A 23,163-nucleotide genomic window follows, 5' to 3' on the forward strand; every position below is an offset into this window, starting at 1 on the left:
TATTCTAGTAAAATATTTCTCTTCAAAACCCTGTACTAATTTCTTAATTTTTCCTAAACATTGTATAATAATTTGAAATACAATTGTACAGATTATTCAGTATTCAACTGTAAGGTATGTGCATGTATATTTTTTTGCAATTGAACTTGAACATACTTTGCACACCCAAAACGGGAGGTCTTCCATTTTAAATGTGTCATTTGCTTACTAGTACTGCTTTCAAATAAAAGTCAACAGCAAGTACAAGATTCTGTTGTTCAAACTTGCATTCATACATGAGAATTACTGTATTGTTCAGAATATAAGCGGAGGTTTTTTTTCGTTGACAGCACCCACCAAAATCATGCTCGTCTTATACATGAATTCATCTTATATGTGGGTAACTAAGAAAAATACTTAAATACTATCCCAGAATTGGAGGTCGCCTTATATGCAGGGTTGTCTTATACTCGAATCAATATAGTTTATTTTTTTTAGTCTCAAGTTGACTAACTGGTTTATTATTGTTCTATTATCATAGCGTTTTAAGATATCCATTTTCAAGTACGAAGGCCGTAAATGCTCGCTGAAATATAATTATCCTAATAGAAAAAAATATCGACAAATTATTTTTACAGGCATGCACTCTCAAAAGAGTTCAAAAACATCCATTTGAAGGTGATACCTTGAGTCAATCTGATTCCACTACTTATTATGAAGATCTTTTGAGTTGTTCAGATGAAAGCTCAACTGATGAAGGTAATGTATGCACACTCAATTGACTGTATGCAGACTGTATGCAATGTTAGTTGCATATAATTCTCTGTACTCCACATTCCCCACTGGACGATTTTTTAAAATCAACGTGATGAATAGAATGTGTTTAAAAAATACCATTTAATTATAACTGATTCACAGCAAATATACGCGTTTATAGTGTTTTATCATTTAACAAGATGTCCATCTTGATCAGAATTGTTTCAAATAATTTGTAAAAAATAAGTATACTTGCAAATAATTTAAAAAAAAGATTATTATAATTATACATTATTATCATAATATACAATTATAATAATCATTTTTTAAAACTATTTTTAATATAATATAATATACAATTATAATAATAATTGTTATTAACAGTTGGCAATTTACAGTTTGAATGTGAAAGCACGATATACGAGATTCATTTTATCAAGAGAATTTATCTCATTGCCAGAGTTGACCTTAACTTTCATTTCAGTAAATGAATCCTCATGATTTGTACTTTTTAAACCTATTTTGCCAATTCGTTGCTGCTATTTTCAAAGTGTGGTATACCATAAAGAAATAGAACTACCGTTTAACGGCCTATTGTTTCATGAATGTACGTTTTCACGATTTAATCACGAAATCGAATTATTTCAGAAAAAAATTTCGCACTATCTTATCTGTAAACTTTGCAAGTTATTGTAAAGTGAAACATGGTAAAGTCTGGAATCATACAAGCTTGGCTTTTAAATTGATTCACCAAAAATATATCTTGCAAGTTTTTCCGTGCTATCATTTCTAATCAGTAATCTCAACTCTTGTCCTGTCTGTCCACTTACTAACGCTATGGTGTATGTTCACCACGTAGAACAAACTGTTATGTCGGTAGAGGAGGACAGCGAACCTATCCTGGGACTCTGGTTTGAGGAAACTTTTGCGCCGTCCGATGGTTCCCCTACAAGTACAACCAAAGAACCGAATAATGAGACGAACACTGAGAGAACTACAACTGCAATTGTGCCTGACAATCGAGAGCCTCACGGAGTATGTTTATGTGTACCTGCAGAACTTAAAATAATGTGCATGATTTACTGAATACATTTTCACATATTCTTATTCCGTTATTGCAGTACATATCTTTGGCAACACAAATTTTTCAATTCATGAACCAACACCTCATTGGCAGTCGGAGTCTGTACATTCGGGAATATGTTGTGCACGGCTTAGTGGAACAGCAAATGGTTATCCTTGCAGCAATCATTAGAGACTTGGACCATGAAACTGCTAGAACCGAAACAGGTATTAAAATTTTGTTTACCTCAACTTTCAGGCACGGAGCATAGTTTACGCTAGTAGTAGCAAATTGAAAATCTCAAATTTGCTCTGAGTTACTTGACGTGAAAATAATCCACTAATTATGTAATTTTAAATGTGTAATTATTACAGGAACTATATCAGTCTTCTATGGAGCTACTTTAGGCGCAATGTATTCTGAGTTTTCGCAAGCCCTTAGCCGCTACACTCATAATTTACTAGCCCGGAATACTCTCAGCGAAGCACTGCAGAATACTTTGCTTCATCACTTAGGCGTTAGTCCTTGGTCGACTGAGAATTCCACGCCATCCTGGCCACTGCAAGTTTATCCCAGAACCTTGAGTGTTTTGGCACAGGTATTTATTCATTGTTTTTAGATCGAATCATAAGATGGTGATCGCCTAAGTTGTGTCTATTAATCACTACCACTATTCTCGTCAGATTTTATTGCTGAAGCCACAGTCTGAGAAGGAAGCTGCCTGTATAAGCATTTGGCACAGACTGGTTACGACCATGGTTGAAAATGTTTGCAATCCCCCAGCTACATTCGAGACTGAGAATGAGGGTGAGATAGCATGTTTGGTTGTCTGTTTTTGCTACGTTTTTCTGCTCCAATAATTTTTAAATTTTTACGTATTTTTTTCAGATTTAAACGTAGAGCACGCTCAGCTTGTACTCTTTTTGTTTCACTCATTGAACCTGATGCAAAAAAAATCCGTGCTACTGGTGACTGGAAGCGGAGCTGTCCGATGTAGCGAAGCGGTCAAAATTCCCATGAAGGACTCGCAATTGTTACATTTATCTCGGTTACTGCTTTTACTTGAATACATGATGAAGCATCTTTATGACGCTCCGCCAACACTACTTGAACAGGTAAACAGTGAAATTATGGACATTGTTTCAGTTTAATATTATTCTCAGATATTGAGGAAATGCCATACACATTGCTGCATCTGACAGTTGAGCTTTTTTGGCTTGCAAGTGCCAACCGATGTTAATCTATCTTCATCACTTTCACTTTTTCCGTTTTTCTCTTTACTCGCAGTCACTCTCTTATAATTTTCTAATTCTTTCTGGTGATTAACATTAACTTGTCAGATGCTAGAACAATCTGAGTTTACTAAAACTTAGCGAGATAACAGGGCCACCAGGTTGAAAGTGCCAACTGTGTGGTAGTAATCACCTCGTACATTTCCATAGGTAAACATAAATGCAATAAATCGGCATGACCGAGTCATGACTGGGCAGTATGTCTTTTTTTTTCATCTTCCTTTGATTCATACGATATTACATTTGTTTGAATATTAGTAAACTTTAAATTCAAATTTGATTTTATACCTGTCAGGTTCAATGGAACTTATTCTCGGCAACGAGCTTAGTCTCAGATGCTAAGGAAGGAAACAAACAAGCATCCAGGATATATACGCCTTGGAAGGAAATTGAAGATAACTATCGCAAATTTGGCCCGCAAGATGAATTTGCGATGAAGCCTCGCTTTTACAACCTTACGGCAGCAGATTTCAATAATCAAGATACACCAAAACTCGATGGATTGGTAAGTGCTACCTATACTCGAAGTTCATGATTTTTTCTTTGGAACTTGTTACATGCAATCTTTCATTTGACAGGCTTGCAATTTTGTGCTTGGAACCCCAGATAAATTAAAGTATCCACTTCTTGTCGACGCCTTGATTGACATCTTGAATGTGATCAATCAAACAAGCATGCTTCAGAAACCAGCATCTGAAAATCAGGATAGAATGACTTTTACAGGATTGTGTGCGACACAGTACTGCTTTTCAATCTGCTGGAGGTATGTTTACTGAAATACAGCCGAAATAATAGTTATTATTGTAAACAATTGCACATAATATGATAATGAATTTGTCTATATTTGACACTATAGGTTGCTTCTAATGTTGCCACCTTCAACACCGTATATGGACAAACTTGCCTTAGGTGAAGAGATTCCAGCAAGTCCAATGCTCCTGCATTCTCTGGTTTGGGGACCCAGAGCTGCATATAAAACATTTACTGGATGGATGAAGGTGAGTTGTTATAAATAACTGGTAAAGTCTTAAAATTTTCTCATCGCATTATCTGGTTGACATGAATGCCAACTCGATGCAATTTGTCTTTATGTGGCAACACTTGTTTGGAAAAATAGATATTTACCAAAGAAATTTCATTTTTGTTTCACTAAAGCGAATCGTTTTGCAACATCTGCTAACAAAATCCAGTGAATGTTAATTCAAAGTGGCAGTACTGTGTTTAAATTTTACACATTTTTTTTCGCCTGTGCAGAGCCTTATTTCTGTGGAATTCTATATAAATATTTCTTTCTCAACAGGATTGTTTGGTAAAACAAGGCATGTATACCCAATACGCTGAAAACCTATTAAAGACCGTTTCATCTACAGTTAATTCATTAAAATATGATGTCACTCTGGCAAAAAGTTGCATTAACACGTTAAAACCCGAAATAAATCCAACTGATAAAATAATGTCAAGAGCATCTCTACCAAAGCTTAGCTCGCTTTGTATTCTGGCTGCAGTAATTGGAAAACTACAAGTTCTCATGGATGAGAGCGTTTCTAAAAGTCCATCTGACAATATTGAGGCCTCCAAGTAAGTGCTTAGTATATGTATACTCAAATTTATTATTTCGAATATTTTTTTTTAATGCTATTTTAATTTACCAAAGACTTTCTATTTCATTACGAATTTTACAATTTTTACAGAAGCCCTCAGACACCGGAATCTATTACATCTAATATCAACAAAATGGTCGTGGACATATTGCCTCACATTCTATCATTGACAGAGGCTATTTTGGCTTCTTGTAGATCTAGTCTTCTTTATCAGATACACGAAGCTTCCGAACCAGCTGGCAAATATACACTTTCAGACTATTTAGTCTTGGATGGAATTATTTGTATTGCTGGCGGTAGTTGGGCTATGGAACCTTCATTGGTATCTTTGTTACCAAACAGTGTTCGAACTGTGCTAGATAAATGGAAAGCTATAAGTGTGCCAGACGTACCATGGGTAATTAAAACTTCAATTCCTAAACACTACTGTCAACGTATTAAAAGTATTACAAATATGGATGGTTAGATTATAATTTTTCATCTACTGAAAAAATCAACAAGTCTTATTCGTTTGGTAGTTAACGAGACTAAAGTTTATTGCGTCGTATAGAAATTACAGGTTTCAGAATTTGTAAAACGGAAATTTTTCAAAACTTGTAAAGCTTAATCTATAACAAACATTTGTGGCTGTATCTTACCTAGCAAATTTCATTTGTTATTACAGAATACCTATGCAAATGATATTATACCAGCGGAAAGTTATATTCTGGCAACAGTGAATCATCATATTGGTTCATTATCAGAATATAGCACTTTCTCTATCAACCCTTCGCTGAAAAATTTACTTCTTGCACTAGTCACTTTCATCAGAGAATACATTATGTAAGTTGAAATTTATAGCACTCAATCAATGCTAAGTTCTGTTAACGGGCGCTTACTTTTGTTGAAACTATTAAGCAAAAGACGTCAATTACAATTTATTTTCATAGGAAAACTCCAGAGTCGTCAGAAATTCGGTCTCGGGCTATGGACATTCTGATATCTCTGACAATGGATGTGCGTACTGAATACCTCCAGGAAGCAGCATCCCAAACATTGGGTAGACTTATTGGTGACTGTGAAAATGAAGCTAGACAGCTGCGTGAACATCTGTTTGTACTGAATCATACCTATAATTTGATCGTCGAATATACTAGCAGCACACAAGATGTCATCAAGTAATAAATTTTATGCACCCTTTTGTATACTGTGTAAATGTGTACAGATGATCATTTTCAGATGATAATTGAATAAATTTTTCATTTTAGTGTTTCCATTGATGAAAAAATCTTGAAACAGTGTATCAAATACTGGGAGCAACTCTTGGATAAGCCAGTTGGATGTAAAGCATTAGATACATTTTTCACACCAAACACAAACACTACTCTGGTTTCGGTTTTGTTATCTGTTTCCTCGCCCCAAGCCTCACAGCAATTCAGTACTGATGTTCTTCACTTCTTCGTCAAACTTTTCAAAACAGGTAATAACATTTGTTCACTTGGTTGGATTTCGATCAGAAATTTGTTTAAGCATCTTAAATTACAGAGACTTATAGTCTTACATTTTGTAAAGAAAAAAAAGAAAAATTTAGGGTTTCACACTTTCAAGGGGAACATTTATTTAAGTTAAAATATATTGATGTGATTTTAGCTGAAAAATCAAGTGACAGTTCTTTGGAGCGTTTATGCAGTTCGGTGTCAAATCTCGCCAATGTTGAAAGTGAAAAACTACAGGCATGGCTGCGTCACGTTATATTAGGAGCAACAAGCGTTTCACCTAGTGCATCATCCACTAACGTGCAAACGCCCACTATAATTACTGCAACTGCGTGAGTTTATTTTAAATATCCCTCTCCTTCAGAGGAAATAACATTTAGACTTCCAATTGCGAATGCTACACTTCGTTATTTATGCATGATTTTCGAATATCACTATATCATTTAACATATTTTTAGATTGGTAGCGGTCAGTGCTAATGCCGAGGATACTCAAAAAACTGATGAAGCTAATAATGCTCCTAATAATGAACAGAGTCAATGGACAGTAGCACAAGTTGCATCTACAAACAATACTCAATCTTCCAGTTCCACCGACGACCAACATACAATGCATGAAAATAGTCAGCTACTGCAAGCTCTTACCAATTACATAGTGAAAGAAAATAGGTTCGTAATTATAAATTTACTTGGAGTAAACTATCATTTCATGTCAAATTTTTATTGTACCAATTATTATTAATTGCTCTATACAGAATTAGCAGTTTACACAGAAGATGTATAAGCACACATATCTTTGTACAATGAGATAAGAATAGTACATCACATTTCTATATTTTCAGCAGTGTCAGTGATAATGTCTCTGTAACCATTTTGCAAGCTTTAATCCCACTGGGATATCACATTTTGTCGCCAGCGATTGAAGGTATTGGATTTCCAGAATTGATGCGCGTAATGTCTACCTTAGCAGACGCAGGATCTCACAAAGGACACATCTTGTTATTTAGCGCTGCTACTGAATGGATTGAACTGTGGTAGGTTAAATTACTTAAAAATTTAAAGATACACTTCGTTAATTTTGACTAAAATGAATGTTGAAGTGTTGGAACGATAAAATCTGTATGATTTTTTTTTCTTGCACACTCCCTTAAAGAAAGCTGTTGATAATTAAAAATTTTAATTTATGAAACTCAATTAATGGATAGGAACTACATTCTAGAAGGTATTAGAAACAATTTACTATTTTCCAAATGATATGAAGTGTCAACTTGAATACTTTACTCATGAGTTTTCATTCCTTGACAGTTAAAGTTGTTTGTAATCAATTGGTGTTCCAATCAATATTTTGTTGAAAGCACGGACAAAGAGTGTTTGAAATGATGGAACAAATATTTCTTATTTACAGTAAACAGCAGCTGACGACAAAAGATCCACAAACTTTTGATAAACCAGTACCCTATGTAGAGGCTGGATGTTGCGTGTTGAACTATGTCGCAGACATAGTGGGAGCAATTTGTCCTCAGTCGGTGCAGGGTCAAGATCGAGCAACAAGTCCACCTTGGGATGGTGTAACGTCGCTAAATGATATTACCGATAGTGATTGGGTGGACGAAATTACCCATGACGACGATGATAGTGCAGGCGAGGACTCTGATGAGGATAGTCTTTGTAATAAACTCTGCACGTTCACTATAACGCAGAAGGAGTTCATGAATCAACATTGGTATCACTGTCACACATGTAACATGGTGGATGGAGTTGGTGTATGTACAGTGTGTGCCCGGGTCTGCCACAGAGGTCATGACATTACTTATGCCAAGTATGGAAATTTCTTTTGTGACTGTGGGGCAAAAGCTGACGGGTCCTGTCAAGCTTTGATTAAACGTAGCCCTCAAAGTTCTGAACATCAAGTCACTAACACTGACATTTACAATAATACTGGAACTTCTACTGAGAGTAATACGCTTCCTCCAAGTAGCTTGAGACGTCGAGGTTCCAGTCCTGATCAACCTCACGATAGACATGAACGAAGTGAACGTGACAAGCAAAAACTTCTTGCTCTTGCAAATCAACTTGGTAAGATTTATAACCATTGTACATTATTCGAATGTGATGTCAATGAGCATTCCATATAATTTGATAGGACAGTAGACTCATAAAAGATTATGATATGGATTATCACTTCTGTATAATTTATCAAACAGAGGGTAGCAAGGATTGGGTGCTTTCACAACTATCGAACAGCGGATTGGTTTCTTCACTGGTAGAGCTCACACGAACTCTAGTATCAGCAGTTGATGCCTCTTGTCAAAAAAATTCTGCAGTTGGCTGCCACGCTAGAGCTCAATTGGCTCTTAGACAATTACACACTCTCGACAAGAAATTCGAACATACTGATCAGCTCATGGTGCGTATATTTTATATGTGTAATTGCAAAATTAATTAGCATCCTATGAGTGTATAATACATGAGTACACCCATATTCTTTTTCTTTTTTGCTCCATATAAAACAGCTCCCAACATTGGGATCTCAAGAGGGAGCATTTGAAAATGTTAGGATGAATTACGGCGGTGAGCAGGGTCAAACTATAAGGCAATTACTATCAGCACATTTAATTCGGCGTGTTGCTATGTGCTGTTTATCATCCCCACACGGAAAGAGGCAGCATCTAGGTACACGATCCAACATTTAGATATTTTATTTTCACTAGTTGATAATGCTAGAGGTTAGTTTTAATTTTCGCCTTATGGTAATGAATAAAATCTAAATTTTGCAGCAGTCTCACACGAGAAAGGGAAAATCACTGTGCTTCAGTTGAGTGCTTTATTAAAACAAGCTGATTCGTCTAAAAGGAAACTGACATTGACTAGACTTGCATCAGCACCCATACCTTTTACTGTTTTGTCAGTGACCGGCAACCAGTGGAACGAAGATTTCTTGGCTGTTTGTGGTCTTAAAGATTGTCACGTTCTGACATTCAACAGTTCTGGAACAGTATCCGATCATTTAGTATTACATCCACAACTCGAAACTGGAAATTTCATCATTAGAGCAATATGGCTTCCTGGTTCACAAACTCAGCTAGCCTTGGTTACAGCTGACTTTGTGAAGATTTATGACCTTGGAAAAGATGCGCTAAGTCCACAGTATTATTTCCTTGTGCCAACTGGAAAAATAAGAGATTGCACCTTTATACACACAGAAAATGACATATTTCATCTACTTTTAATGTCGTCAGCTGGTTACATTTATAGCCAAGCCATGGATGAAGAAAGTTCTGCAAGACATGGACCATTCTATGTTACGAATACACTCGAAGTTTACCATTCCGAAATCAAAGAAATCAACGGCCAAGTCGGTGGTGGGGGTGTTTCCATATATTATTCACACGCCTTGCAATTGTTGTTCTTCAGTTACTCGTCAGGCAAAAGCTTTATAGCACCATTGAAATACATGGATTCGGATATTACTGTTGTATTCATGATCAATTTAGCTAACAACAAATCAAATGGGAACAAATCAAACAACAATCAGCCGCAGCCGTTATATCAGTGGAACGAAGTTGCTAACCATCCTGGAATTGTGTGTTCCGTCTTGCAAACTAGCAACAATCCAGTAATTCTAATGATCAAGCCTGAAACTGTGATGATACAAGAAATAAAAGTTATACCAGCCAAAGCTAAGATTATGGATATGGTTGCCATAAGACACCCAAGCTCAAATGCCGAGCATAGAACTACTTTAATCCTACTTTGCGAAGATGGTAGCCTCAGAATCTATATGGCGGCTATGGAGCAAACTGGATTCTGGATGTCATCCAGCGTTCAACCAATTAGCACCATGACTTCCATGAAACCAACCAGAAAGAAGAAGTCCACCAAAACTGGAAAGCCCTCGAGTTCAGTTTCATTTCCGATTGATTTCTTTGAACATTGCCAGGCGATGAATGACATTGAATTTGGCGGGAACGATCTGCTTCAGATATACAATGTAGCTCAAATAAAGCATCGATTAAACACTACTGGTATGTATGTTGTTTCAACAAAGGCCATGGGCTTTAATGTTGAATGTACCAATAGCGATGCAACCTTAGTTATGACTGGTGTAAGAGTTCTACTTGGAAATCAAGATGTCCAAAGAGCTCCGTTATACGTTGAGGTAAAGTTCCATATAATCATTGCAATGCTTGAAATTATTTGCATTTTGTGACTATGAAATACTTACCAGAAGTATTCATATCTCAACAGGTCTTTGGACGAAGTGTACGAACAACGTTAACTCGAAGTCGATGGTTTGATATTCCACTTGCCAGGGAAGAAAGTTTGCAAGCTGACAAAAAGTTAACCATTACATTCGGTCCTTCTCAGGATCCTGAAGGCGTCATTATGGTGGATTCCATCAAAATGTTAGTTTTATTATTATTATTATTATTATTATTCTAAAATCTTACAGTGCTCTAGAAATATTATCGATCCTTTAAACATGGTTCCCAAATGTTCTATAATTACTGGAAATCATGTCAATATCGGTTTTCATTTAGTTTCATACAAACCCATTATATTAGACTCTTAAATTTTATCCTTATGTTCATCATTTTCAACTAGTATAAATAGTTTGATGATCTTGACATAGATTTAAGGCCTTCATTCTATAATAATTTCTATAATCTGGTCTTGTTTCCTGTAGCTACGGGAAGACAAAAGATGCATTTGGTTGGCCAGAAGAACCAGAAGAAATCTCTTCTGGACAATCAGCACCTGCTGTTGCTGCGACTGGTGTTTCGACAAGTAACGAAACCGAAAATACTGTTGTTTCACCTGCACCACTAACTTCATTGGACAAGTATGTGGCAAAAGTTATCCAGATACTTTGCACAATTAATTGTCGTTTGTACTAACTTTCTATCCTCTTTTTTCCAAACTTTTCTTAGCTCTCATGTCGCATTTTAACAATTACTGCCCAGATTCCATATTTAATGAATGTGAACTGGTAAATCAAATTTTTTAATTTATCAGTCACGATAGTATTTTATAAAAATTTGATAGAATTGAATGATGATATTGCAGTCTCTAACAAGTATTAAACCTTACGATTCATTAATATGATTCTGATGTACATGTCTTCTTAGTTGAGTTACATTTATATCTTTCATATTTGCTGCTTATTTGCATAACAAGCTTGTGTGGCATAATTTAATTTTTATTTATATTATTGTGCATCAGACCACCAAAGGATGATTCTGTCAATATAGAGAGGTAAGAAGTTTAAAATACACGGCTGAAATTTCTCACCGCCTTCTAAATACATTCAATACACTCCTTCGGATTTGTGTTATTAATTCAACATAGCGCTATAATATACGATTAAAAACTTTTGATTACAGAATGGTATCGAGTATTCTCGAAGTATTGGAATCGTCCTTCACACTAATGTCAAGCGACGACACCATTTCATCATTGAGAACAATGGCAGTTGAGGTGGCTACCAATCTTTTAACTCTACCAACTCCAGCTCCGGTTCAAATGCACACTGTAGCACTGCTCGCTGCACTACACAATACCAAAACAGCATATCACTCCTACAAGGTAAAGAATTGCAAAGCAAAAAAGTAATGATGTATTTTTAACACACAATCTATATTCATTCATGAAACATCTTTTATGTGTACCGTTTTATTTAGGACCAGGCATTATTACTACACGTGCTTGAATCGCTCAAAGCAATGCGCGAGATTGGTGATCCAAGAAATATTGATGCTGAGAACTTTTACAGACTTGTTCTTATTGTCAGAAGCATCGCTGTTGCTCGACCTTATAATCTCGCCAAATTTGCTGATCAACATGCACCAAAATCGTTTGATGAAGCTAGTTGTGAGTCAATTTATTGAACAGCATCTGTCTTATAGTTAGTGAGCAAACTAACTAGTAAATTGAAATTCTTTAGGACGTTATCAGATGGTTAAAATCTTTTGCCAATGCTATTGTTTACCTTTCAGTGGTGGTTTTGGAACAAGATCGCCTCGGCCCACCTAATCGCGTAAATGCCAATGCTAATCAGCATATAGTAGTTCAAATTATGGATGTTCTGTGGTCTTTACACATGACTTATCCTAAAAATATGGCGTTAGCACCGGTTGTAGTGCCAGGCCTAACGCACACGGAAGCCACTGTTCATGCAATTGTCGAGATCATACATTCGTTCACAATATGCGACGTAGAGGCAAATACACCTTTGGCTGCTAAGCTCTACATTCAACTGCTATTGAATTCTGACACTCTAGTCAGCTTCAGTGCCAAACAAGCAATAATCAGGGTCCTGCGACCGAGATACAAGAGGCGAAGAGTATATATACCAAGTCCACCACATTGTAGTACTCCAGGTAAGCGGTCTCATGATTTGAAATCGTTTCAGTTTTCTCGGATTCATAATATATGCATTTGTCTGTATTATCCATTAATTCCAATGGTCTTGCTTAAATTGGAATTCACGCTTGCTTCTGTAGGAGTAACTACCGACAATGAAGAAAAACCTGCTCCAGTTTCTTCCCAACCATCCCAAGAATCAGGAGAAAATGAACAGCAATTTGAGGTCGAAACTGTGGAACCCATGGGATTATTAGGCGCTGAAGGTAACCAAATACAAGGAGGTCCCTCAGGTCGTGCTGCAAATGCATTGGAAGCCTTGCTTGGCCCGGGCGGATTTCCCCCAGTACTCGACATCCCTCCCGATGCCGATGACGAGACTATGGTGGAATTGGCAATTGCTCTCAGTTTACAGGCCAATCTACAACCTGGCTTACAAAGCTTGCAAGCTTTGGTGGCCGAGGGACTTGCACAAGAGCAAGGGTCTGCTCAGGTAAAAAAAATTTCTATTGTGTTATCCTGAGTAACAGTCTTTATATGTTAAACTCGAAATCGAAGGGTTTTTTGCCCATTCTACTTGGAAGTTACAACTGTTTCGCCATTTCAGGGACCAGAAGGAGGTCACTATTCTGATACGACTGCTTCAGCTGGAGGATCAGACGATGAAGGTTCTACTGCAGCTACAGACGGTAGTACGTTGAGAACATCTCCTGCTGAACAAGTAAGATTACAAGAATGTTCATTATAATCGAATAGCTTTGGTCTATAATTAATTTTCGGAATTTTACCACAGATTGGTCTATTGCAGGGTGGCAGCGGAGGCAGCAAAGGAAGTGAAAGTGGGGGAAGCGACAGTGGTGGCAGTGGTGTTGACAGCATAATTGGAGAACACAATGTTTCTGGACGTAGTTCAGCTTATGGGGAAAATGCACCAGACAGTATGCCAACTGTAGGACAGCCTCCGCGATCCGAAACCAGTTCGCTTGGAGCTCCTAATACTTTTAATGTAAGTTATTACTTGTCGTGCCATGTATAAGTTTGTGTTTCTACAGTGAATTAGTATAATATTCAAAGAAATTAATTTCTAATTCATAAATCTAGCGTTGAGAAGAAAATACTTGTTAGAATATTTCATCCCCTGAACCACAACATTTGAATTCAAAGTTAATAAACATTTCTTCAAGTTTATCTCTACTCCATCATTGAGATTGATAGATAATATGTAACTTTCATTGTCATTTTTTATCTTTTCATCAAACACTCTAAAATACAAAAGTTACAGGCATTCAAGTTTCATTGTTATATCACCATTTGGCAATGTGACAACATTATTCAGTAGTCAAAATCTGGGGAATAACTCATAATTTTAAAAATCTAAAAACCGTTGAGTACTAAACTTGGATATGGTTCACTCAAATATGCAATAAGAAAAAAGTCAAAAATGAGCTCGTTGCTTTGCTATCCAAGCAGCATGATTTGTAGGTATTTTTTCACAGCCCCAATAGGACCTTCAATTTCATAATCTATAAATTTATAGGTATTCGGTCAAAATTCATCATTTTACATTAAATGTTTTAGGCAAATGAACAAGAAGAAGGCACTGAACAGGAGCATGGTACAGAGCAAGAGAATGAAGTAGTTGGTGAAAATACGACCAAACTTCATTCGATACGCTTATTGTTATTGGACAGACTTGTCCAATTTATACCCCACCTTACTAATGTGTCTGGTGTACTGGCCATTCCTTTCATGCAGGTTAGTGAACCTAATATATATATGGATACATATGTATATATTTTTTATAATATTGAGATTCTGAGTAGTTTTACAATTTTGACTTGATAATCACAGGTAATATTAATGCTTACATCCGATCTTGATGGCCAAGACGAAAGGGACCGAACCTGCATTGAGAACTTGTTAAAGGCACTTGTTAAAGAACTTGAGATGGATAAACCTGATACAACCAATATTTGTCAACGCAGCAGTAAGAGAGAGGTTCACCTCGTGATTATGCGACTTCTGAGTGAGTATAAACTATGATTTGAAAAAAATAATAATCAAAGGCCGATTGTATCGAATTTGACTGCCTAGTATATGATTAAGCTCAAAACCTACTAATTTATATTCCAGGTGTTTTAATGTCGCGATCAAAATATAACAGTAAAGCTCAGATCGAAAATCCAAACTTTGTTTCTCAGACGACAGCAGCAATTCTAAGCAAAGCTGGAGTGATTGATTACTGTTTGACACTGTTGAAGTCATTGCTCGAATACTGGAAATCGTAAGTGTTGTTTTTTTTCTTTTCCTTTCTTTTCCTTTCTTTTATTAATTTAGAAGAAATAAAAGAAAAAAAAAATTTCCGAAATGAAAAGTATTTCTGGGTAAGTTGTCTAGTTTGAACAATATATACAGACTAGAGATATTGCTTCCAGAACTACAACTGAAGAATCTGGAACTGTGATCGGCGGACAATTGCTGAAAGATCATCTAACTACTTTACCTCCAGACATGTCTCCATTCTTCCTGCGCCAATATGTAAAAGGACATGCCAGCGATGTATTTGATGCATACCCTCAGTTGTTGACTGAGATGGCTCTTCGTCTTCCATATCAAGTTCACAAATATGCTGAAAGTAGCACGTCTCAGCCTGCATTTGAACAGGTAGATCTCCAATATGATTGCAATTTTTTAAAGAATGCAAGAAAGCAACTGAAACTTTCACTTTACCCAATACAATACAATACATTATAAATATTGTTAATTCCATGAATATTTTTTTAACTCCTTACCGATTTACGTTATCAAGCAGGCCTGGTACTTCTATCTTTGCGAATATATGATGTCGTATCAAACTCCGTTTGTGCGGCGTCAAGTACGGAAATTGCTACTCTTTATTTGTGGTAATAAGGAAAAGTACAGACAGCTTCGAGACCTGCACGCACTGGTGTCTCATGTACAGGTAAATAAATATTTCTTCTTATTGCATAATAATCTTTTGAGAATATTGGAAATATTCTTTATGGACTTGTTTCTGTTCTTCCAGTCGGTGCAGCAGTGCTGTAACACAGGAGGTTATGATCCGTTGCAAGCTCGACCCCACTCTATCACCCTGCCTTATGACTCCCTTGTAGAGCTTATAGAACATCTAAAATGCTGCGTGGAGATAGCTACGAGCCGGACTGGAAACTGGCAACGGTTTTGCTTAAAACAAAATACTGTGCTTTCTTACTTACTAACAGTTTCAACATTGTTAGATGAGGGGGTGAGCGCAACAGTATTGCAGTTACTGCAGTGTGCCATATGTTCGTCTACTAAGTCTAAAGATGCTAAAGTAAAAGTAAGTTTCTCTTTTCCTTTGAATTTTCAACAAATGAAGTGAAGTACTGTGACATAAGTCAAGTTTTTTTTTTTTAACCATGCACAGTCGCACTGAGACGATTACGTCTCAAGCGAAATATCACTTGGGAATTTTTCTAGCATTCTCGCTCAGTTTACAAATGTGTCGTATAAAATATAATAACTGTTGTACTCAAATAATCGTGGATTCACATTCTAAAAGGAGTCAAATGTATTCATGAATTTAACACGTTGAAAACTGTACGTGGACGTTTTTGTCCCAGTGCAACCAAGGAAGCAGTGAATTTACAGCGCGACTGCGCAGGGTTAAATTGAACAGCAATATAAAATGTGCAAAACCTTTTTTCAATGTGTTCAGGAATCTAAAACTGTAAGTAACACTAAAGAACGACGTGACCGTGAAAAATCGGAAGACTCAGATACTGAAGCAAAGTTTGAAGAAACTCAATGTGTTACCTTGGTTGAACAAATACAGCAACAAGTTTCTCCGGGTCTACTTACTAAGTTTATACAAACGTTCCTGCTAGAAACCAATAACACGAATGTACGCTGGCAAGCACATTCGCTTGTATTGGCTATTTATAAGTAAGTCACATTATCAATTCAGTCACTGTAAACTTATGTCACGTCATAATGATATTGTAACGACATTCGATTATTTAATATTTTGCAGAAATTGTAACCCAGCGAATCAGGAAGCGCTACTAGACCTTTTATGGCGTTTATGGCCACTGCTTCCCGTTTACGGCCGTAAAGCGGCACAATTTGTTGATTTATTGGGCTACTTCTCGCTGAAAACACCCCATACCGGCAAAAAGATGCATACGTACATGGAACAAGCGGTTGCTGTTTTGCATGCTCAAAATCAACTCCTTTCGCGACATCCAAATGCAAATTTGTACGCAAACTTAGCGCAATTTGTTGAATTGGATGGATATTATCTGGAAAGTGAACCTTGTCTGGTGTGCAATAATCCGGAGGTCCCATTGGCCACGATCAAACTCTCGTCCATCAAAGTGGATTCAAAGTTCACTACGACAACGCAAATCGTGAAGCTGGTTGGCAGCCACACTATTAGTCGCATCACCTTACGAATAGGTGATTTAAAAAGAACAAAAATGGTTCGGACCATTAACGTATTCTACAATAACAGATCAGTGCAAGCTGTTGTTGAATTGAAGAATAAACCAGCCATGTGGCATAAAGCTAAAAAGATCACACTCGCTCAAGGTCAAACTGAGATTAAAATGGAATTTCCTTTGCCAATTGTTGCCTGCAATTTAATGATCGAATATGCTGATTTCTATGAAAACATTCAAGCCTCTTCAGAGACTCTACAGTGCCCAAGATGTTCTGCAAGTGTTCCAGCAAATCCTGGAGTTTGTGCCAACTGTGGCGAAAACGTATTTCAATGCCACAAATGTCGTGCGATTAATTACGATGAGAAAGATCCATTCCTGTGCCATGCCTGCGGCTTTTGCAAGTATGCTAAATTTGACTATACACTTACTGGTAGACCTTGTTGTGCTGTTGATCCTATAGAAAGCGATGATGATCGTAAGAAAACAGTAGGTACAATAAATACACTACTAGAAAAAGCAGACAGAGTATATAAAACATTGATTTCAAACAAACCAACATTGGAGATGTTACTGGTTAAAATTTCCGAGCACCGATTAGATCGCGGTCTTGAAGATGGAGTCCAGGTTTCCGGTAGTACTCAAGTTAATCGAGCCATTCAACTACTTGCTCAGAGATATTGTGGCGAGTGTAAAACTTCCTTTGAAGAGTTGAGTAAAATAATCCAAAGAGTTCTTGCTTGTCGGAGAGAGCTGGTGGCTTATGACAGAAATCAACGAGATCAGACCGTTACTCCACGAGCTTCTAGTCACGCATCTACCAGCCGTGGATCTTCCAGAGAAGAAACAATCATCCCTCCTATGGGTCGATGCTACGGCTGTGCATCTGCTGCCACAGAACACTGTCTAACACTTTTACGTGCACTAGCCACGAATGGGGCTGCAAGAGAAGTATTGTGCAAACAAGGATTGATCCAAGAGCTTGTTGAAAACAATTTGCGCAAAGGCACCGTACAAATGCAAGAAGAAGTACGCCAGTTACTATGCCTTGTAACCAGAGATAATATGCATTCTACTAAAGAGCTGTGCACACTCCTGACAGGTCGTATCACAATGACATTGAAAGGTCGTGTCGCAGCATTCGACTTGGCCTTAGCAGTTAGACATGAAATGGCCCTTCTAGCTGCACTTATACAAAAAGAAGATGCATGTTGGGAGCAAAAGTTGCGTTGCGTCATGCAGCTATTCTTGATGGCTTGCAAAGATTCAAAAAGTCCGGTTGTCATGGAAAGCATAATTTTGCCATGCTTGAAAATTCTACAAGGTCTGATTAAGCCTGATCAACCTATTTCAAAGAAAAACAAAGTGAGTGATCACATATCCTTTCTTGTTTCACTTCATTACTGAATGCTCAACCACATAACATATTTCAGTAACTATAGAACTCGTATGTTTTTCGCAAATATAATATATTCATTGTTCAACAGGATAAGACTATTGATTCACTAGCAACTGTCCAACCTCCTGAGGGGGTGAGCATTGATGTTGGAAAATGGTTAAGCGGAGATCCAAAACATTCATATTCTGAATGGCTTCAACGTATGCCAGCCAAGAAACCAGAACGTCCTCCAAGTAAACCGTTGAAGAAGGTAGACATATACTTGTATAATATTTTTTACTTGGCAGACTCTATTTGAAAGAAATTAAGGATATCCTATACATTTTTTATTATAAAACTACCATGTAGGAAACTTAATTAAATGTTGAGAAAATTTTCAAATATTCTTCATCCTACAATATACAGGAAGAAGCTCGTGTGTTATATTTGATGGAGAAATACGGTCATCGCTGGCACTATCGCTGCATGCGTCTGCGAGGTATACAACCCTTAAAGTTGGCTGATGGAGCATGGTTGAAAGAAGTTTTGTTCAACCCAAGTTCAAGGCTAGCCCGACAGGTAGCATGCAACATGGTCGAGAGTCTTTGCCAAGGAACAGAACGTAAAAAAGAAGTTCTCGTTCTTCTGACATGCTACTTAGAAGAATTGCGCTCTGCCGGTGAAAGTAGCACTGAATTTCTATCATTATATCAAAGTCTGATCCGACAACCGCCGTGGAAACAGTTTCTGGCAGTACGTGGAGTCATGTCTCTTCTCGCCGATCTTCTTACTCGAGAAATTGAAGAGCTGCATCATCTAGAAGAAACCACGTTAACCAGTGATCTTGCTCAAGGCTATTCCTTGAAAATGTTGACTGAACTCCTAGCTACGTTCCTGGAACAAGAAAATATTAAACAACAGTACAAGGGTCGCCTAGTAGGAGCCGTACTCAATGGATATTTGTCACTGCGCCGTCTTGTAGTTCAACGCACAAGGCTCATTGACGATACCCAAGAAAAGTTATTGGAACTCTTGGAAGAAATGACATCTGGTATTCAAAAATAACTTCACTTACTTGCTGTTTTACTACAGTAAATCACTTGGTAAATCGAATGATTCTACTGTTTTTTTTTTTTCCAGGTACAGAAGCGGAAACAAAAGCTTTCATGTCCGTGTGTGTTGAAACTATTCAAAAATACAGCATCTCAGATGTCCGGACACCTGTTTTTGTATTTGAACGTTTGTGTTCAATCATATACCCTGAAGAAAACGATATTGGCGAGTTCTTTTTAACCCTAGAGAAAGATCCTCAGCAAGAAGACTTTTTACAGGTAAATGATGAACATCATCTTAATCAAAACCATCCGAAATCAATTGATGTGTATAAGCATTGAACATGATTATTGATTGTGAATTGTTTTCTTGACGACAACTGTATTATTCAAATATGAATTGTTTATTAGGGACGCATGTTGGGCAATCCATATAGCAGTCTGGAGCCAGGCTTGGGTCCCTTGATGCGAGACGTCAAGAATAAAATCTGTCAAGACTGCGAACTTGTTGCACTGCTTGAAGATGATAATGGCATGGAACTTTTGGTGAACAATAAGATCATCAGCCTTGATTTACCAGTAAAAGATGTATGTCAGCTTTATACATACAATCAAAATATACACATATCAAACCCTAAGCTTATGACACAGAAAATATAAATAAATCTCTATTGTTGAAGTACCCTCGTCATACCTGAACTAACTGAAGAATGAAATTTTTCTTCTCCTCAGGTTTATAAAAAAATATGGGTATTAGAGGGTGGTGAGTGCGATGCAATGCGAGTTGTTTACCGTATGCGAGGACTTCTTGGTGACGCAACTGAAGAATTTGTAGAAACGCTGAATGCAAGCAGCGAACAGGAAGTGAATAACGAAGAAGTCTATAAAATGGCCAATATTTTAGCTGACTGTGGAGGTCTCCAAGTTATGCTCGATAGACTTGCGGCCATTCGGGATGTCAGTCGAGCGAGGCCGCTTCTTCAGGTCCTCTTGAAATTATTTAGATTATCTGTAAAGGTCAAGAAAAATCAAGAAGTACTCAGCAGACCTGAGGTCGGTGCCGTTACGGTGCTTTTAGACGTACTTCAAAGATGTGTTGTCAGTGAGCCAGACAAGTCTCAAGCTAAAGTCACTGAACAACTACTTGATGTAAGTAATACCGATATTCTATATCTGAATCCTGTATCCAGATATAAATAGAAATTTAAAAAAAAATAATACTCGATACATTTTCAAATTATCTAATTTCATCTTTTTTTTCCATAGATTATGGAGACGATTCTAGCCAACGCGGCATCTCAGCCTCTGTCTGCCTTTGAAGCATTCTCTCGAACTCTAGGTGGACCTGACCATGTCAAAGCTTTGTTATCATGTACCCAATCAGCAGCTGTCAGACAAAGTAATAATGTACTAGTACATCTGGCACGAGTGCTGGCGGCACTCACATATGGTAATCAGGAGAAAATGGCTTTGCTTTGCGACTATTTCAAGCCTGTACTGGATTTCTATAAGTTTGACTTCGAACACACATCCGAAGACGAGCAAAAGTTGGAGCTATTCTGCATTCTTACACAAGGGATTGAAAGAAACGCTATCGGAAATACATTAAAAGACCATATAATCAACATGGGCATTGTGAAAGATGCTCTGGAATACATTACAGTGAGTTATTATGAGAACACTTGTATAACTTTTCGGTTTATGAAACAATTATTGAATTCAAATGTTGAAACGTTTTATTGCAGCTACATGCTCCATGTGTCAAACCAACCCTCTTACGTACAGACAGTGATGAATTGAAAGAATTTATCTCCAAACCTGCCCTTAAGTACATCTTACGTTTTCTTACTGGTTTGGCAACTGATCATGAACCGACACAGGTAATTGTATTGTGTATTCGTTATTAATATGCTTTGATAAATGTTGCAATACATTTATATTGTATCCCAACCTGACTATACAATCGACAATATTGAAGTGAATTTAACTCTTCACAGCTGGCCGTATCACAAGATACAATTCCTATAATTCATAGACTTGAACAAGTCTCATCTGACGAACATGTTGGTTCACTTGCTGAAAACTTATTAGAAGCATTGCGTACCAATGAAAGAGTAGCTGAATTGATTGAGGAAGCACGACAGCACACCCGTAGTGAAAAGAAACGAATGGCCATGGCGATGCGCGAGAAGCAGTTAGGTGCTCTGGGTATGCGAACCAATGACAAGGGTCAAGTAACCGCTAGTGGTACTATTCTTCAGCAGATGGAAGATCTTGGGGATGAAACTGGCCTCGTGTGTGTGATTTGTCGAGAAGGCTACAAGTTCCAGCCTGCAAAGGTTTGTATTGGAAAGGTTGAGATTAGATGTCTTTGTATTTTGCCATATTATATGAGGTCGATTGTACAATCAAATGCGTGGTTCCAGGTTCTTGGTATTTACACGTTTACGAAACGCTGCAACGTGGAAGAGTTTGAAACTAAGCAACGGAAAACAGTCGGGTATACCACAGTAACTCATTTCAATGTGGTGCACGTAGACTGTCACATGTCTGCTGTACGACTAGCACGAGCAAGAGATGAATGGGAAAGTGCCGCATTGCAAAATGCAAATACTAAATGTAATGGACTCTTACCTCTGTGGGGTCCTCAAGTACCGGAGTCTGCCTTCGCTAGCTGCTTAGCTAGGCACAATACGTATCTACTAGAATGCACTGGTCATCGAGATATATCTTATACATCTACTGTCCACGATTTGAAATTACTATTGTTACGCTTTGCTCAAGAAAAGAGTTTTCATGATGATACTGGTGGAGGTGGGCCACAGTCGAATATGCACGCAATTCCTTATCTTCTCCATATGGCTCTTTACGTAATCAACACGTGAGTTTTGTATTATTGTGTTGAACGTACAGTATTTCTTGATTTTTGTAAAACTTTGAACAATCGATGTTGGCCCAGATTTATTGCTATTATATTGTTCAATCATTGTTTTCAGTACCAGGTCATCCGCCAGGGAAGAAAAAACATTAATCAGCTACTTAGAATCTGCACAAAGTCCAGCGTGGCTGGAGAGTTGCTATGAAGCTGAAGGTCCTCTATATCAGTGCACTCTTTCTCTTCTCTTGCTGTCACATACGCGATGGGCACAACTACGACTTTCTCATTTACGCAGGCTAATTGTAATGGCACATCAGCGACATGTTTCACCCTCATCATCGAACAAAACTATTTCCGATACAACGGTAAAAGATTACACCGTTTACAAAAGTGCTTTGATTTTCTTCGGGCTTATCGACTCGATCTACTCAAATCTCTTCAAAGTAAGTTTTTAATAATTGCATTAATTTTGCAAATAATTTTAATATATTGATTCATTGCGTTATGGATTCAAATTTTGGAGAATTTGACTCGTACAACTGACGATAAATTTGATTCACAGAAAGTGATTGTGTTATCTGATGATCAATGGCCTGCAACTTTGGCTGAGTATATAAGACATAATGATGAGGCAATGCTAAAGGCTTCTGACCGAATTCTAACGACATATCGGTTTGAATTGTTACCATGCGCTTCATTTGACGAGTTTTGTGATATTGTTGGTAAGTAAAGTCTCTTTTTATTAGAAATATAAAAATTAAGATTTGCAGGCTACATAGTGAGTCCCCTATTTCCCTGAAAGTATCCTATTTTTTTGCCCCTGTAAGCATTCCTAGACTGAAGGTTTCCCCAAAGTGTATCCCAAGACAGCAATTTTCCCCTAAAACC

At 37.3% G+C, this 23,163-nt stretch overlaps 1 protein-coding gene across 10 annotated transcripts in view; it reads left to right on the plus strand.

The window, feature by feature from the left end:
* The window catches only part of LOC124178960 (E3 ubiquitin-protein ligase UBR4), a 28,098-nt gene that overhangs the window by 3,027 nt on the left and 1,908 nt on the right, over positions 1-23,163 (plus strand). The window contains exons 7-55 of one of the 10 annotated variants that reach the window (XM_046562828.1): positions 618-738; positions 1,595-1,770; positions 1,857-2,025; positions 2,173-2,396; positions 2,482-2,605; positions 2,687-2,913; positions 3,386-3,595; positions 3,669-3,853; positions 3,947-4,088; positions 4,391-4,668; positions 4,782-5,088; positions 5,356-5,513; positions 5,621-5,848; positions 5,939-6,150; positions 6,321-6,498; positions 6,625-6,834; positions 7,008-7,199; positions 7,571-8,241; positions 8,370-8,572; positions 8,679-8,838; positions 8,943-10,324; positions 10,414-10,571; positions 10,853-11,008; positions 11,389-11,421; positions 11,550-11,751; positions 11,847-12,036; positions 12,162-12,545; positions 12,669-13,021; positions 13,136-13,249; positions 13,322-13,534; positions 14,107-14,283; positions 14,380-14,554; positions 14,662-14,812; positions 14,964-15,192; positions 15,338-15,490; positions 15,575-15,868; positions 16,247-16,473; positions 16,562-18,332; positions 18,455-18,616; positions 18,772-19,396; positions 19,486-19,676; positions 19,809-19,985; positions 20,130-20,546; positions 20,664-21,059; positions 21,143-21,277; positions 21,395-21,736; positions 21,824-22,278; positions 22,394-22,718; positions 22,838-22,997. In XM_046562828.1, the coding sequence (XP_046418784.1) occupies positions 618-738; positions 1,595-1,770; positions 1,857-2,025; positions 2,173-2,396; positions 2,482-2,605; positions 2,687-2,913; positions 3,386-3,595; positions 3,669-3,853; positions 3,947-4,088; positions 4,391-4,668; positions 4,782-5,088; positions 5,356-5,513; positions 5,621-5,848; positions 5,939-6,150; positions 6,321-6,498; positions 6,625-6,834; positions 7,008-7,199; positions 7,571-8,241; positions 8,370-8,572; positions 8,679-8,838; positions 8,943-10,324; positions 10,414-10,571; positions 10,853-11,008; positions 11,389-11,421; positions 11,550-11,751; positions 11,847-12,036; positions 12,162-12,545; positions 12,669-13,021; positions 13,136-13,249; positions 13,322-13,534; positions 14,107-14,283; positions 14,380-14,554; positions 14,662-14,812; positions 14,964-15,192; positions 15,338-15,490; positions 15,575-15,868; positions 16,247-16,473; positions 16,562-18,332; positions 18,455-18,616; positions 18,772-19,396; positions 19,486-19,676; positions 19,809-19,985; positions 20,130-20,546; positions 20,664-21,059; positions 21,143-21,277; positions 21,395-21,736; positions 21,824-22,278; positions 22,394-22,718; positions 22,838-22,997 (14,122 nt within the window). The remainder of the gene's footprint in view (positions 1-617; positions 739-1,594; positions 1,771-1,856; positions 2,026-2,172; positions 2,397-2,481; positions 2,606-2,686; positions 2,914-3,385; positions 3,596-3,668; positions 3,854-3,946; positions 4,089-4,390; positions 4,669-4,781; positions 5,089-5,355; positions 5,514-5,620; positions 5,849-5,938; positions 6,151-6,320; positions 6,499-6,624; positions 6,835-7,007; positions 7,200-7,570; positions 8,242-8,369; positions 8,573-8,678; positions 8,839-8,942; positions 10,325-10,413; positions 10,572-10,852; positions 11,009-11,388; positions 11,422-11,549; positions 11,752-11,846; positions 12,037-12,161; positions 12,546-12,668; positions 13,022-13,135; positions 13,250-13,321; positions 13,535-14,106; positions 14,284-14,379; positions 14,555-14,661; positions 14,813-14,963; positions 15,193-15,337; positions 15,491-15,574; positions 15,869-16,246; positions 16,474-16,561; positions 18,333-18,454; positions 18,617-18,771; positions 19,397-19,485; positions 19,677-19,808; positions 19,986-20,129; positions 20,547-20,663; positions 21,060-21,142; positions 21,278-21,394; positions 21,737-21,823; positions 22,279-22,393; positions 22,719-22,837; positions 22,998-23,163) is intronic. The other 9 variants (XM_046562830.1, XM_046562832.1, XM_046562833.1 and 6 more) reach the window with 9 other exon arrangements.

This window comes from Neodiprion fabricii, chromosome 3 (genome assembly GCF_021155785.1).
Source record: "Neodiprion fabricii isolate iyNeoFabr1 chromosome 3, iyNeoFabr1.1, whole genome shotgun sequence".
Lineage (NCBI taxonomy): Eukaryota > Metazoa > Arthropoda > Insecta > Hymenoptera > Diprionidae > Neodiprion > Neodiprion fabricii.